At 49.6% G+C, this 17,162-nt stretch overlaps 1 protein-coding gene across 1 annotated transcript in view; it reads right to left on the reverse strand.

The window, feature by feature from the left end:
- MGARP (mitochondria localized glutamic acid rich protein) overlaps window positions 1-6,068 on the reverse strand; it is a 90,246-nt gene extending 84,178 nt beyond the window's left edge. The window contains exon 1 of the mRNA XM_073572115.1: window positions 5,807-6,068. Coding sequence (XP_073428216.1) covers window positions 5,807-5,882 — 76 coding nt within the window. The 5' untranslated portion in view covers window positions 5,883-6,068. The remainder of the gene's footprint in view (window positions 1-5,806) is intronic.
- Between the last annotated feature and the right edge of the window lie 11,094 nt (window positions 6,069-17,162).

Below are 17,162 nucleotides of genomic sequence, written 5' to 3' on the forward strand. Positions count from 1 at the left end.
TTTCTGGTCCACCAGTTGTGAGTTCTCCTTCCAGGCTCCCTCTGGTGGTAACAGGAGGTAGTGAGGCTGATTTAATCAGTAGAGATCTGCCACCTGATAATGAGGATGACGATTGGACCTCAGGAATCTCAGACTGGATTTAAGACAGCCGACGCCCTATTCTGGTGCTTTTGATTCCTTCTGGCTTGTCAGGTCTTTGTTTTCAGCTCTGTTCCAGTCATCTAAAGCTAAGTTTTTCTGCTAATGTTCACACTTGATTTTGTTGGTCTATTCAGTTTTTTGTGGGGTCAGCCAGCCCCGGCTGAGGCTGCGCTAAATTTCCACTCTTATTTATCTGTATTTGCCAATTTGCTTTTTGTCCCTTATTAGATTGGCCTCTTTTTGCTCTGTCTCAGAATATTTCAGAGTGCTGATATAGTGGGAGAAGTCTAGTGACTTCAGGGTTAATTTTGCTATCAGACGTGTTGGACTTTATTTTTGTAGGGTTTTTTGCAGATTGCAGACAATGTCTTTCCTTTCTAGTTAGTTTGGGCCCCATCATTTGCTCAGCCTATTTTCCTGCCTGTGTTTGTGCTTTCATCTTGTTTCACCGTCAATACGTGTGGGGGCTGTCTTTCCTTTGGGGTCTGCTCTGGGGAAGTTAGTTTTCCCCTTTTCTTGCTTCAGGCTTATTTAGTCCTCCGGCTGTGACGAAGCATCTAGGACCATTGTAGGTACGCTCCACGGCTGCTGCTGCTAGTTGTGTGGTTAGGATCAGGGATCTGCAATCTGCATAGTTACCAACCTCTCTGGTTTTCTGTGACTTAGCTTGTTTTGTTTTTTTTCTCCTCGGTGACCCATTCATAACAGGCCCCCCTCATCCCTACCCTGGTATGCATGGTCCCCCTCATCCCTATCCTGGTAGGAATGGTCCCCCTTATCCCTATCCTAGTATGCATGGCCCCATCCTTCCCTGGTATAATTGGCCCCATCTCAGTCCTGGTATGCATGGTCCACAACCCCGGTCCTGGTATGCATGGTCTCATCCTTATTCTGGTATGATTGGCCCCATCCTGGCATGCATGGCCCCCATCAGAAAACATTAAAAAAACAAATCATTACACTTACCTTCCTGTGCTCCCTCGCAGCGTCCTGCTCCGATGCCAGCAGCTGCTTAATGCTTGGAAGGAGCACATGGCAGGGACGTCATGCACTGCTTGCAAGCCAAAGGGCAGCTGCCGGAATGCTCAATGCTCTGCATGCCAGAACTATGTGCGCAGACCGCATTCATTGCTCTCTAGTGAGCACAGTGTCAGCCGGAGCCTTCCTGCTGCTGCCGGCGGTCACGTGTGCCGATACTTAAGAGAAATGAATATTAGTATTGTCATTCCAGCAGCTGCCCTTCGGCTTGCAAGCAGCACATGACGTCCCTGCCATGTGCTGCTTAGAAGCATTACGCAACTGCTGGCATCAGAGCAGGACGCTACGAGGGCGCACAGGGAAGGCAAGTGTAATGGTTTGTTTTTTAATGTACTCTGATGGGACCAAATCATACCAAGACCGGGATGGAGACCAATCATACCAGGATGCCACTGAAGAGAAATGAATATTCATTGCCTTCCACGCCCATGGGCATGGAATGTAGTGAATATTCATTTCTCTTTAGCAGCGGGCACAGGAGTTAGCCGCAGCAGCTGGCTTCAGCCTCTGTGACCCGCTGCTCCACCGAAACCGCTCCCCCATCTCCCCACCATAGCCAGAGACGATACATCCAGACTATAAGACGCACCCCCAATTTTCCTCCACATTTTGGGAGGAAAAAAGTGCGTCTTATAGTCTGAAAGACACGGTACTTGTGGTGCTCCTCCGTCTTCTGATAGTGGCTGCTGCAGTGTACTGCAAATCCATCTCCTATTGATTTGAATAGGAAGCACATGTGTAGTCTCTGCCCCAGTCAGAAGTTGGCCAGTTCTGCAAGCGAGTACTTCCTGTTGCCAACACTGATAATAGCTGACCGGTGGAGGGTCCCGGGTGTCAGATCCCGACCGATCAGACATGGATGGCCTATCCTAATCCATGAGTAAAACATTGTAATAGACAGGAGAAAGCTTGTAATTTACACATCTGATTTTATACAGGGTTTTTTTTTACCATCAGTTCAAAACACACTGTGGAAACTCAGACCATTTTTTGGCATGTCAGAGAAATCACGGATGTCTGAATGAGGCCTTAATTGTACACTTGTAAAAGAAGGGCCACTCCTGACAGGTCTGCTTCACTGAATAAAAAACATTGGCGCGCCTTTTCCCTTTTACTCCTACCAGAAATGTATGAATAAATAGACAACTGGGTGGTACTAATATCTTTTCGATAAAGGGGTGTGTCCCTGCACAGTACAGTCAGCTGATTGGACAATGTCAGACTGTAGCCACACGCCCCCTGTTGATCACTCCAAGTTACCATTTATTCACACAATTCGAGGAGTAACAGAGGAACGGCCCAAGACAGAAGAAAAGATGCTCCGCTATTGTTATTTCAGGAAGACTACAATTACTAAATCAAACATGTCTGGAGGTGACGACAGATCCTCTAAATGGCAAATGCACTCGCATAACCAGCCTGCCATACACAGTGCTGGACAGCTGACAATCACACTGAGTGTAATCCTAGTTTTTAGCCATTAATCTCTAATAATTTTTGTATTATTCAAAAACCACCTGCCCTGGGAGAACAGCGGGAGCAATACACACAGCACATACAATGCAGGCCCCAGCAGATACTTCCAGGCCAGGACCCGAGGTGGAAATTAAACTGGTGACCTGCAAATTAAGCTTCACTAATCAACAGCCAGGAGATGGAAACCAGACGCAGAACAGGCCCGAGCTGGCGGACGGACATATACTGTGTTACATGGTAGAACAATGCACATTATACAGAAGAGACAGATAATGAGGCACTGCTGCAGATTCCTCCTGCCTATGGGGGAAGTATACGTGCAGATCACTGATCCTCTTTACTGCAGGCCACCATTACTGTCAAGTGACCTTCAGGTCTCCTCTTAGGTCATACACCGCCTTCCTGTAGTGCAGAGTGACACAATGTGTACAGGGCTCTATCCTGTAGTAAGGGCGGTGGTGATATACACAGGAGTCATCCCTGATGGGGGGGGGGGGGAAATCACTAAGCCTCTTACCTATAAGGGCAGTGGTGGTATAGACAGCAGTCAGCCCTGATGGGGGGGATCACTAAGCCTCTTACCTATAAGGGCAGTGGTGGTATACACAGCAGTCAGCCCTGATGGGGATCACTAAGCCTCCTACCTATAAGGGAGGTGGTATACACAGCAGTCAGCCCTGGTGGGGATCACTAAGCCTCTTACCTATAAGGGAGATGGTGGTATATACAGCAGTCAGCCCTGATGGGGATCACTAAGCCTCTTACCTATAAGGGAGGTGGTGTTATATACAGCGGTCAGTCCTGATGGGGATCACTAAGCCTCCTACCTATAAGGGAGGTGGTGGTATACACAGCAGTCAGCCCTGATGGGGATCACTAAGCCTCCTACCTATAAGGGAGGTGGTGGTATACACAGCAATCAGCCCTGATGGGGATCACTAAGCCTCCTACCTATAAGGGAGGTGGTGGTATACACAGCAATCAGCCCTGATGGGGATCACTAAGCCTCCTACCTATAAGGGAGGTGGTGGTATACACAGCAGTCAGCCCTGATGGGGATCACTAAGCCTCCTACCTATAAGGGAGGTGGTGGCATACACAGCAATCAGCCCTGATGGGGATCACTAAGCCTCCTACCTATAAGGGAGGTGGTGGTATACACAGCAGTCATCCATGATGGGGATCACTAAGCCTCCTACCTATAAGGGAGGTGGTGGTATACACAGCAGTCAGCCCTGATGGGGATCACTAAGCCTCTTACCTATAAGGACGGTGGTGGTATACACAGCAGTCAGCCCTGATGGGGATCACTAAGCCTCTTACCTATAAGGACGGTGGTGGTATACACAGCAGTCAGCCCTGGTGGGGATCACTAAGCCTCTTACCTATAAGGACGGTGGTGGTATACACAGCAGTCAGACCTGGTGGGGATCACTAAGCCTTTTACCTATAAGGACGGTGGTGGTATACACAGCAGTCAGACCTGGTGGGGATCACTAAGCCTCTTACCTATAAGGACGGTGGTGGTATACACAGCAGTCAGCCCTGATGGGGATCACTAAGCCTCCTACCTATAAGGACGATGGTGGTATACACAGCAGTCAGCCCTGGTGGGGATCACTAAGCCTCTTACCTATAAGGACGGTGGTGGTATACACAGCAGTCAGCCCTGATGGGGATCACTAAGCCTCCTACCTATAAGGGAGGTGGCATACCCAGCAGTCAGCCCTGGTGGGGATCATTAAGCCTCTTACCTATAAGGACGGTGGTGGCATATACAGCAGTCAGCCCTGATGGGGATCACTAAGCCTCCTACCTACGGTGGTGGTATACACAGCAGTCAGCCCTGGTGGGGATCACTAAGCCTCCTACCTATAAGGGAGGTGGTATACACAGCAGTCAGCCCTGAAGGGGATCACTAAGCCTCCTACCTATAAGGGAGGTGGTATACACAGCAGTCAGCCCTGATGGGGATCACTAAGCCTCCTACCTATAAGGACGGTGGTGGTATACACAGCAGTCAGCCCTGGTGGGGATCACTAAGCCTCCTACCTATAAGGACGGTGGTGGTATACACAGCAGTCAGCCCTGAAGGGGATCACTAAGCCTCCTACCTATAAGGGAGGTGGTATACACAGCAGTCAGCCCTGATGGGGATCACTAAGCCTCCTACCTATAAGGACGGTGGTGGTATACACAGCAGTCAGCCCTGGTGGTGATCACTAAGCCTCCTACCTATAAGGACGGTGGTGGCATATACAGCAGTCAGCCCTGATGGGGATCACTAAGCCTCCTACCTACGGTGGTGGTATACACAGCAGTCAGCCCTGGTGGGGATCACTAAGCCTCTTACCTATAAGGGAGGTGGTGGTATACACAGCAGTCAGCCCTGGTGGGGGATCACTAAGCCTCCTACCTATAAGGGCGGTGGTGGTATACACAGCAGTCAGCCCTGATGGGGATCACTAAGCCTCTTACCTATAAGGACGGTGGTGGTATACACAGCAGTCAGCCCTGGTGGGGATCACTAAGCCTCTTACCTATAAGGGAGGTGGTGGTATACACAGCAGTCAGCCCTGGTGGGGGATCACTAAGCCTCCTACCTATAAGGGCGGTGGTGGTATACACAGCAGTCAGCCCTGATGGGGATCACTAAGCCTCTTACCTATAAGGACGGTGGTGGTATACACAGCAGTCAGCCCTGGTGGGGATCACTAAGCCTCTTACCTATAAGGATGGTGGTGGTATACACAGCAGTCAGCCCTGGTGGGGATAACTAAGCCTCTTACCTATAAGGGAGGTGGTGGTATACACAGCAGTCAGCCCTGGTGGGGGATCAGTAATCACCACTGTTAGATGAGGAACCACTGAGCATGTGGTCTGAGATCCTGCACAACCCCCAGAATGACCTCTACACAAGCCCACAGCAGAGGCGCACTCTACCACTACGGCAAACACAGCTGCTGCTGCACATTCCAGTAGATGGTCCAATGACCGAGTGAGTAAGAGCGCCAGCCAGGACTGCACGTACACTGCAGATTGTGCCTGCAGCACAGTGAGGGCAGCATGCTGCCGGTGACCTTACAAGACACAATGGCGACCACCATGACCCGAGGGAGAACACACGATAGGGACATATAGGAAGGCTCACCAGTGCGGAGAAGAGCGGCCGCTCCCCGCTGTGTCAGGGGGGCCAGTCTCTGCCAGGCGTTCCGGCACAGATGCATGGTGGACACGGCGCGATGACTGCACGGCGAGGACGAGGAGCACTGCGGAGGATGACAGGGTGGGAGGAGCCGGAAAACGGGCAAGGACAGGTGACGTAACGGGGCGTAGTCACGTCATTCCCCCTTCTCAGGTGACATAAAAATGGCTGCATTCCAGGACCGTGCCAGAGGCTAGTGGGTGTACGCATGCGCATTCTGAGCAGGACGCGCAAGTTACTGGAGTATGATCGTTAGTGTCACGTGATGCTCCTCTGGCTGTGAGCAGAGAGAGAGAGCCCTAATATGCAGTACCGTGAGGACTGGTCACACCCGGCCCGAGACTGTGGGGACGATCTCCACACAATGTACAACAGCCGAGCTTGTGTTCATGCAGAAATTCTACACGGAAAATGTGGCGAACCAATTCTCCATTCTGGAGCCAACTTCTTGTGGAACGAGATGATCGCTAGTCTGATTGCCTGTAAGGTCACATTCACACTGCAGTGTTTTACCTCAGTATCTGTAAGCCAAAACCAGGAGAGGAACAGTCAGAGAAGTATAATAGAAACACGTCCCCACTTCTGGATTTATCACCCACTCCTGGTTTTGGATTACAGATACTGAGGTAAAATACTGACCAAAGACTGAACGTGTGACCGTGTCTGTAACCTATTACTTGCCATTGCCAACACTCTACGAAAATACACCGTCTTCACAAGCCAAAATCTGCACTTATTTCCTTTAAAAGAAAATCCAAACTTATTTGTGCAGTTCTTATTGCAGAAGCACAAAAATGCTGCAACAAGACAATGGCCCCCACTGTAATGGGTGACAGGTGCGTTCCAGAGTTAGCCTCTTCATGACCAGGTGATTTTCTTTTTTTGCTTTTGCCCTTTGATTTTTTTCCCACTTCTTCCAAGAGTCATAACTTTATTTTCCTGACAACGCGTTCATGCGAGGGTTACTTACTATGGGCAAGTTGCAGGTTTCCTCTATACCCAGAGCATGTTGTACCACTGGGCTCCCTCTCCTGTGGGCAACAGCAATTTCCAACTGGACCCTTCTACAGCCCAGTGACTCCATCCCTTTATATATTGCTACAAGTGGATGTTTTGCATCTTTGTGGGCCAAGAAACATTTCACACATACATTGTACATATCCTTATGAAGGGTACAGAGGCCGAAACATTGCTATACTTCTCTGTGGTAATGACTTTTTTTTTGGATATGAGGGCAGAAAATTAAAAGCATTAAAAAAGCATTCTGTTTTGTGCCTATTCTTGGTGTAATATTCCTTTATACCTATATATTCATTTTCTGATGAAATAAGCAGTAATGGGGCCTGCTCCAGTCTCTTCATTGCAACATACAATGGAGATTGTGTAACATGGCGCGGGGCGGTAACCGTGGGTGAGGTACTCATCTATTGGCCCCGACACGTTCCCTGAAAGTGGAGGTTCTGACTGGGTGTGTGGACTTGTGCTGTGAGGGCGCTACGCCCGTGCAGGCCGCATGTAGCCACTGTTGTGGGCTTGCCAGGACCTTGTGTTTCACAGTTCAATGAGAGAGACCACCATTAAAAATAAACTACTGAACGGCAACTTGATAAGAGTTATATACCGTACAAGAGATAGCAGGTAAACGGACTTAGGAAGTTTCCTTTACAACTCAAATCATTTTCCACACAGTCTCCTTCCATCATAGTCTATAGTATCCACTATGGGCATGGTTTCTCACTACTTCACCACAACCCAGCTTTAAAGAGGTTGTCCACTACTAGGACAACGCCTTCTTGATCTAAATGTTTGGCCGCAATAAAATAAAAAAGCTTATATTCCGCTCCCATGCTGTGCTGGCACCGTTCCAGCGGTGTCGGCACTTACAGTTTCAGGGCTCTCATGCATTTATTGTGACACGTAATCCCGACGCCCAGTCCGCACTGGCATCACTGTCCCGACTTTCGTATGGATTGAACATGAGGAGTTCCGGGCTGCAGTTGACCACAGTGACACCAGCGCCGATTGGGCACCAGACACGACATGTCACAACAACGCACTGGAGCCCTCGGGCTGCGAGTTCTGACACTGGGATACCACAAGAAAACACAGAATAACAGATTTGCAAAAATACTCCGCAATAAAAAAAAATGGCAGCAATCAGCAAGTGCTGGACAACAAATACAGGGCATTTGCGCAAAAAAATGTACACCAAGCTGCTCCACCACCTCAAGGTAACCCCTATTGAAGCAGTCCCTATCTAATGTATTAAAAACCTGAACATGTGAACAGTGTCTAATATGAACAGGATTCAGACAGGCCGCTCCCTAGTATGGGCTTGTGGTCTGAGACAGCTCTTATGTTCTGACACTGCTGGAATGGGAGGGGAGTATAGGCTTTTTTATTTCATCAGGGCTGAACATTTAGATCAAGAAAGGGTTGTCTCAGTAGTGGACAACCCCTTTTAACAGTCCTCTACAGTCCTGAATAACAAGTGTCATATACTGGTCCTGCAGATCCATGTCCTCTTTTATCTTTAAGGTGCCAGTATGACCGGTAAAGCTGTACACTCTGGAACTTCCACCCGAGACACTCCTCGTACTACATACTTAGTCCCATTTTAGGCCCGTTACCTCCCAGTATTATAAGCTTGGGGTCTCGCAGCTAGGCGTTCTCTCCTAGGACCTGTTTCTGGAAGGTCACTCTGTCTCTTATGCTCCGGATCTCACTATCTTTTTTTTCGGTCAACTTTCATTTAGGGTCACTCCAGAATAAGGCACTGCTCACCTTGGACCTTTTGACAAACTCACTATGTATTTCAGGCTCTATCTGGCTCTCTGAGAGGAAATTGTCACGTTCTCTGTAACTCATCCCCTTCCACTCTGGGCTAGTCCCACACACTATCCCTATAGTCGAACTACACATATTACTATTGCACATTACCATTCACACCATATCACATTACTATAATATATTAGAAACATAACACCACTTCTGTATTTATCACCCAGTCTTGGTTTTGGCTTACAATTACAGAGGTAAAAAGTGACCAAACATCAAATGTGGCCTAAGGGTATGACAGCCAGAAAGAGGCTCTCATAGACTTGCATTAAGAGCTGTGATCATTAGCGCTAACTTCCAGTCAGTCAGAAACTGTGGTCTCAAGATGTAGATGAAAGACCAGAGCTGCACCTGGAAGAGCTCAAGATTTGAGCTGGTAAGTATAAGACAAAGGGCAGAGGTCACTGATACCACTCCAGGGCTGAAAAAAACACTGGAGTGGTGCTTTAACCCCTTAACGTCCTTTGACGGACACAGTCTGTTATGGCCGGGTGTAAGTTCCTGCACCATGACGGACTGTGTCTGTCAGGCATTTAAACTACCACTACGCTGATGGAGCTGTATAGGGTCTATGACAGTGATCAAAATGAACCAATAGGAAAAATTTCCTTTCGTTGCCGAGTGCCGGTCGGCAGATCGCAGCGGGAGCACTGCGCATGCGCCCGCCATTTTCTTCCTGGAAGACGGCGGCGGCTGGGGGACAGGACCAGGGGATGCAGGAGGTACCGGGGGACCCCATTTCTCTCTCTGATGTGTGATCACATCAGAGGAGAGAGAAAGTAAATGGGAAATCAGACATTTTTTTTTTATGGTCGCCGTTATTCTGTTAGTAACAGCAACAACGAGGTCGGTAAAAACCGACCTGAATCATGTTCTCTCAGGTCTCAGCTACCTACCGAATCTGGGGGCGCTATACACTTATTTCTCAGCACTGTTAGATAGCGGCGCTGAGGCATAAGTACCCTTAACTGCTGCTGTTAAAAGGCATATCGGCGGTTGTTAAGGGGTTAAAGTGTGTAAAGATGTGGCACCCCCAGGAGTATGGTCGCCACAGTAGCATTCCTCCTAGGGAGAGTGATGTCATGCCTGGAAGCAATGAAGGGTCTCACTGGCAGTTAACCATAACATGCAACACAGTTCCCACTCCAGGCCAGCAGAGGGAGCTCTGAACCAATACTAAGGGGAAGAGCTTCTCTCTGGGGGCCAGGAGGGGAAATTAGTCAGTTAGTGTGAGGAGGGCGTCGTGTGCAGACGTGGAGGAGAAGAGCTGGGGTGACTGAGGAAAGTGGAGAGCTCAGTCCCAGTGAGAGCGCATGATCTGGAGCCTGGTCTCCAAGGGTGTATGGATATTAACGGTCCTGCACCACAAACCAGAGGAATAGGAAGCTGTAAATGCCCTATTCCCACATAATCCTTGGAGGCACAACAGCGACGGGTGAGCCAAGAGAGATAGAAGGCTACGGCTGTCTGTCATGCGAGTGGAGTGTGGATAACATCAGAAAGGAGGAACTCCAGTGTAACTCAGTACTGGGAGTACTTCATAGAGAGCGCTAGTAAGGAGACTGCACAACCCATCTGCCAGAGTGAGTCCTGATTTGCTTCCAGGCTAACCAGCTCCTGTGCCATCTGTACTCAGGACCCTGGACTGCATTTGCCAAGTAAAGGTAAAGAAACTGCAACCTATTGTGTCCTTGCCTTCTTGCTGCAACCTCCCCGGCACTGCTACATCTCTGTGCCTGACACTGCACCTTCCTTCCCAACACCCACCTACACTGCCCTGGGACTACAGCCCTGCCTGTGGAGGGCTATAACATCATTGCTGCACTACACTATCTGTCCCAAAGGATCTGTCTGCAGCGGCGGCTTAACATTTGCCGAACACCACAGGTGGCGTCACGAATCATCTATTCATAAACTTTATTCCATCACTTCACTCCCTTACATGGACGCCCAGGGCCATGGACCGGGTCACCACTACTGTGACACTTCCCAGTGAAATACTGGCCCGGTACCGAGTACCCCACTGGCCTGGCGGGCGATCCATTTTGGCGTCATGAACAGGATTAACGGAGCCCGGCATCTCCGGGTCCTGTGTGCCAGAGACTGTGTTTGGTGCTATAGACTGTGTGCGTAATTGGCGCCATTGCCGCCATTATCCCGCTGATCGGTGCGCGCGGGAAGAAAAGGGGGCAGACCTTCGTGGGCGGAGCCAGCCAAGAAGCACGAAAGGAGAAAAGCGCGCGGGAAGTGAGAAGCTGAGGCCTGCAGTTCCGGCGCCCCCTGATCCAGCCGAGGAGCGGCATCCAGTAAGCCAGCGCAACCCCGCGGCCTGGCCCACGTTAACTAGGGGGGAGAGAAAATGTCTGAGGACGACACCAATGCAGCAGCGGACGCTCCCGCTAACCTCCCAGCGCCGCCAGATGCAGGGTCCAGCGCAGCTGCGGCTCCAACAGCGCCACTGAATCCGGCAGCCAGCGCTGCCTCCAGGGCACCGCAAGAATCAGCGCCCACCGTGGCGGTCCCCATCATGCCGCTCTCCATGCTCTATATACCGGGAGCAGCCTGGCTACCGCAGTACTCGAGTGAGTCACATACCCTGAGTGAATTCAAAGAGAGACTGTGCAGCTTGTTCAAAGTGTATCTCCTGTCTGAAAGCCAGAAAGTGAACATTCTTATTGGGCAGCTAACAGGTGCAGCGCAGAGAGAAGTAAAAGCCTTGCAGGACATTGATAATGAGACTATTAAAAAGATTCTGGCTAAGCTCAGAAGCACCTTTGACACCCGCCCTGCAGCTGAAATAAAGATGAGATTCTTTGGATGTAAGCAGAGAGCGCAGGACAGCATACGGGACTATGCTCTTAACCTGCAGGAGGCACTGCGAGCCATAAAGCAGATGAATCCAGACAGTGTGCAGGACGGAGACAGACTGTTAAAGGAGCAGTTTATTGAAGGACTCCTATCCAGTACCCACAGAGCACAGCTGCGCATTATAGCCCTGCAGAACCCTGACCTGGATTTTGAAGACTTCGAGGACAGGGCTATCCGGGTGCTGCATGAACCAACTGTCAGCCGTCCAGCGCCCTCTAGGCGCCCAGAGATCACCTACCACCAGGAAACAACATCTTTCCCCCTCAGCCCTGTGGAGGCTGATGCACAGACTCTGGACAATGACCCATCTTCAGAACTGCGTCTTCAGGTCCAGGAGTTGACCAAAGGTATGGCTGCACTTGCCAAAACCGTGCAGTCCCTGCAGGAGTCCTCCAAGGAGAAGATCCAGTTGGCCTCCAGTCCAGAGGATGTCCCGTGGATGTGGAGGAAGAGGATCCCACCTCTCCGAGGGAGGAACAGCGATCGCTCTGACCAGAACGGACGTCCCATCTGTCGTCACTGCAACAAAGTAGGCCACCTCGCAAGATTCTGTCCTTTAAACAAGTAACACCTGGGGCAGAGGGCCAACCCCCAGGAGTAGGACCACAAGGCCCAAGGAACTGGCGAGCCAAGTATGTTGGAGGGCGACCGGTCCTCCCAGTGGTGATTGATGGCATCCCCATGAACGCTTTGCTGGACACTGGCTCTCAGGTGACCACTATGCCGTATATCCTTTACAAGTGGTATTGGGCTGACTCTGAACTTACCCGTGGCCCAACTGATGAACTGATGGTAGTTGCTAGTAATGGTCAGTCTTTACCGCAGATAGGATGTAAAGAAAGTACTGTTAAAGTGGGTCGAGTAGAGTTAAAATCTCAAGGTCTGATAGTTGTGGATATTGATCGACGAGAATGTAACCCCATGATGACTCTTGGTACCAATGTGATTGAAAATTGTCTTTCCGAGGTTATTGTCTTGTTGCAACAGGTGGATGAGACTGCTGGTTCCAGTGAACAACGCGTACTGCAGAAGGAGATCAAGGCCCTGATGCAAAGACCGCAGGTAGAATTCTCTGGCGGAGAAATTGGCAGCGTCAGAGTGAGTGATTCTTTCCCAATTGCAATACCCCCCAGATGTGAAATGTTGATTTGGTGTCGGGCAGCCATAGGCCTCAGAGGAAAGGATTACCAGGCACTGGTAGAACCAGTGTACTCCGATAGCCGGCCCACTGTCCTGACAGCCAGAGGGGTAGTTGATGTTCGCAAAGGGAGAGTACCTGTACGCCTCTTGAGTTGTGGGGAGGAGGAGGCCACAATACCTCGGTATGCCACAGTTGCTAAGCTGCTTACTGTCAGTAACAATGCAATACGGGCAGCAGAGCCCTTGATCTCATCCGACCAGGTGGAGGACAATGGCTCTGTAAAGCAGCTGGAGGAGTGGTGCCAGCAACTGCAGGTGTGGCTGACTCCGCCCCTTCATACCAAAAGAATGGGGTTTACCAAATGACTTAGGAGTATGAGCGGGTATTCAGTAAACACCCTCTAGATTTTGGGAAGGCAAAAGGGGTTCAACACCATATCCCCACTGGAGACCATCCACCCATAAAAGAAAGGTACCGGCCTATACCCCCAACACAATACCAGTGTGCTAAAAGTATGTTGTGGGAAATGAAGGAAGCTGGAGTGATCAGAGACAGTTGTAGCCCCTGGGCAGCTCCAATAGTATTTGTGAAAAAGCAAAATGGTACCATGAGAATGTGTGTTGATTACAGAAAAATTAACAGCATTACACATAAGGATGCCTACCCATTACCCAGAATTGAAGAGTCATTAGCCGCACTTAAAACTGCTAACTATTTTTCCACCTTAGATCTCACTAGTGGGTATTGGCAGGTTCCCGTGGCAGAGGCAGACAAGGAGAAAATAGCGTTTACCACCCCAATGGGTCTCTGTGAGTTCAACTACATGCCATTCGGGCTCTGTACAGCTCCAGGGACATTCCAACGGCTGATGGAGTGCTGTCTGGGACACAAGAACTTCGAGACAGTCCTGTTGTACCTTGATGATGTCATTGTTTTCTCCAAGACTTATGAAGACCATCTGAAACACCTGGCTGAGGTGTTTGACGCCTTGTCCAACTTTGGCCTGAAGGTGAATCCTTCCAAATGCCACCTCCTGAAGCCCAAGGTTCAGTACCTCGGTTGTTGTGAGCTCATTTTCGGGTTTGCCTCTGGCTTCTGGTGAGGGTTATGGAGCTGGTTGTGCTGACAGAGGAGTAGTGAGTTCTCTATCTGGACTCCCTCTGTTGGTGAAGGGAGGTAATGAAGTTGATCTAAATGGCAGAGATCGGCCACCTGAGAAAGAGGACTGTGATTGGACATCAGGAATTTCTGATTGGATTTAAGGCAGCCGACTCCCTAGTTTCTTGCTGGTGATTTCTCCTGACTGTGGCTTCTGGTTTCCAGTTTGTTTCCTGCCTTCTTAAAGCTAAGTTTTCTCTGCTATTGTTCATATGCGTTTTCGTCTGGTTTACTTAGTTTTTGTGTTCAGCCAGCCCTGGCTGGGACTGGGCTGAACCTCCATTTTGTCTCTGATGAGTTGATCTCTTTGCTCTGTCTTCAGAATATACCTGAGTGCTGATATAGGGAATTGAAGTCTAGCGACTTCAGGGCCTTTTTCTATCAGATGTGTTGGACATTTTTTGGCAGGGTTTTTTGCGTGATTGCAGACAGCAGCTTTTCTTTCCAGTCCTTTCTAGTTAGTGAGGGCCCCATCGTTTGCTCAGCCTATCTTTCTATCTGTGTTTGTGTTTTCATCTTGTTTCACCGGCAATACATGTTGGGGGCTGTCTATTGCTTTGGGGTCTGCTCTGGGGCAGTTTAGATTTTCCCTTTCTTTCTTTAGGCTTATTTAGTTCTGAGGCCGGCCGTGACGAGGCGTCTAGGACCACCGTAGGCACGCTCCACGGCTACTGCTAGTTGTGTGTATAGGATCAGGGGTCTGCAATCCGCTAGTTACCAACCTCTCCGGTTTTCTGGGCTTAGCTTGCTTTATGTTTTTTCCTCCTCGGTGACTCATTCATAACACTCGGTCATGTAGTGAGTGCAGAAGGTGTGGCACCGGATCCTGACAAAGTCACAGTCATCCGGGACTGGCAGAAGCCCAGCAACTTCCATGAAGTACGTCAATTCCTCGGGCTGGTAGGCTACAACCGAAGGTTCATCAAAGGCTTCACTGAGATAGCCACTCCTATGGAAAATCTTCTGGTGGGTCAGCCCAAGAAGGCCAGAAAGCAGATTCCTACATTCGAATGGAATGAGGAGCTGGAGAGGTCCTTCACTCGACTGAAGATGGCTCTCACAGGAGATGAAGTTCTGGCCTACCCAGATTATGACCAACCGTTTGTTCTGTATACTGATGCCTGCAACGTGGGACTGGGAGCAGTACTGTCACAGGCACAGAATGGCAAAGAAAGAGTGATCTCCTACGCCAGCAGGAAGCTTCGTCCCACTGAAAGGAACCCTGAGAACTACAGTTCCTTCAAGCTGGAGTTCCTTGCCATAGTCTGGCCTGTGACTGAACGATTCAAGCATTACCTAGCTTCAGCCAAGTTTACCATCTTCACAGATAACAACCCGTTGACTCACTTGGAAACTGCAAAGCTAGGTGCACTGGAGCAGCGATGGATGGCTCGGCTGTCTAACTATGAATTTACCATCAAGTATCGAGCAGGGCACAAGAATGCCAATGCTGATGCGCTGTCCAGGATGCCTAATCTGCCAGATGCAGGAGAAGACCCTGAGGCACTCGAAGAAGTAGAGTTACCTCCCTTCCACCGGCCAATTGTGGCCCAACGTGCCCAAGGAGTGAGAAACAGATGGTCTATCCTGGAAGAGGCTACCCTAAATCCATTGCTTCACCATGACTGGGCAGAAACCCAGGATAGCGACCCCACAGTCCGCCTGGTGAAAGAGCTACTGTCACAAGCTGACTCACGCCCAGAGTCGGATGCTCCTGAAGAAACCCAGCAGTTGTGAAAGGAAAGAGGCCGGCTGTTCATCTATGAAGGAAAGCTGTGTCGGAGGAGTATCAATGCCCGCACTCATGAGTTGGTTTGGCAAGTGGTAGTCCCAAAGAGGGAAGCATCAATGGTCTTGGAAGCATACCACAATGGAGCTGGACACTTCAGATGGAAGAAGTTGGAGGCCTTGCTCCGAGAGAGATTCTACTGGGCTGGTATGAGGAAAGCCATTGAAAATTGGTGCCGAGAGTGTGGACAATGCAACCTGCGCAGAAAGGCCCGTAACAGCCAGCGAGCTCCTTTGCAGCCAATAATAACAAAGCAACCACTTGAGTTGGTGGCTCTCGACCATGTGAAGCTGGTCCCAAGTCGTTCCGGCTACATTTATGCTCTTACCATTGTTGACCACTACTCGAGATTCCTGGTAGTAGTGCCTGTCAAGGATCAAACAGCCAGGACAGCAGCCAGAGCATTCCAATAGCACTTTTGCCGACCACACAGTTACCCTGAGAGAGTGCTTACAGATCAAGGTCCAGCCTTTGAGGCAGAAGTGTTCCAGGAACTCTGTAACTTGTACGGTTGCAAGAAGATCAGGACAACACTGTAACATCCACAGACCAATGGCATGTGTGAAAAGATGAACCAGGTGGTGATTGACCTACTGAAGACCTTGCCTTTGGAAGAGAGGAATCTGTGGCCAGAAAAGTTGCCAGATCTGGTAGACCTCTACAACCACATTCCTGTGAATTCCACCAACTGCACTCCAGCCTACCTAATGAGAGCGAGGCCTGGCAAGTTGCCTATTGATTTGGATATGGGAGTCCTTACCCCAGTAGTAACATCCCCAGATGCTGACTGGGATACAGAAAGGCAACAGCAATATCGAAGGGTACAAGAGTGTGTGGAAAAGAGTCTAGGTCAGGTAAGACAAAAACAAGAGAAGAACTACAACCAAAATGCACCTGCAGTTCCCTTGTCACCAGGAGAACAAGTCCTCAAGAGGAAAAGAAGGCTGCATAAATTAGATGACCAATGGGAAGCTGAACCCTACACCGTCTTACCATCGAACTTCGACAACATCAAAGTGTGCCTTATCAGTAAGGATGTAGGTGAAACCTCAGCAGCAGTATCAAGGGATCATCTGAAACTGTGCCCTGACCAGTTAAAAGGATGGAAGAACAAAATAATCTTCAGCCCATTGAAGAAGAGGAAGAAAAGGTCAGCACTGTACTTGGTGAATACCCTGCAAACTGGACAAGAATGGGTCCCGCCATTGTAGTTCCTGTCCTAACCTTTCCCCAGTCTACTGCAACTGAAGTAGCAGAGACTCAAGAGAACGTTGAAAATCAGGAAATTCAGGCAGCGGATGCCACACCAGCAGTGGAGCCAGAGAATCCTCGCCCTGCCAGTGGTGAATCTGTCCTGCCCACAGTGAGTCTAAGAGTTCGCAGACGGCTACTCCCAAGTTTACCCACACAAGAGCTACGTAGGTCTACCCGTGGTACCCAAGGTATACCGCCCATCAGATTTCACATATAAATAAGTTATGGTTTAATAAAAATGTAAATATGTAACC

This window comes from Dendrobates tinctorius, unplaced genomic scaffold (assembly GCF_039654945.1).
Source record: "Dendrobates tinctorius isolate UK_male_01 unplaced genomic scaffold, ASM3965494v1 ptg000030l, whole genome shotgun sequence".
NCBI lineage: Eukaryota > Metazoa > Chordata > Amphibia > Anura > Dendrobatidae > Dendrobates > Dendrobates tinctorius.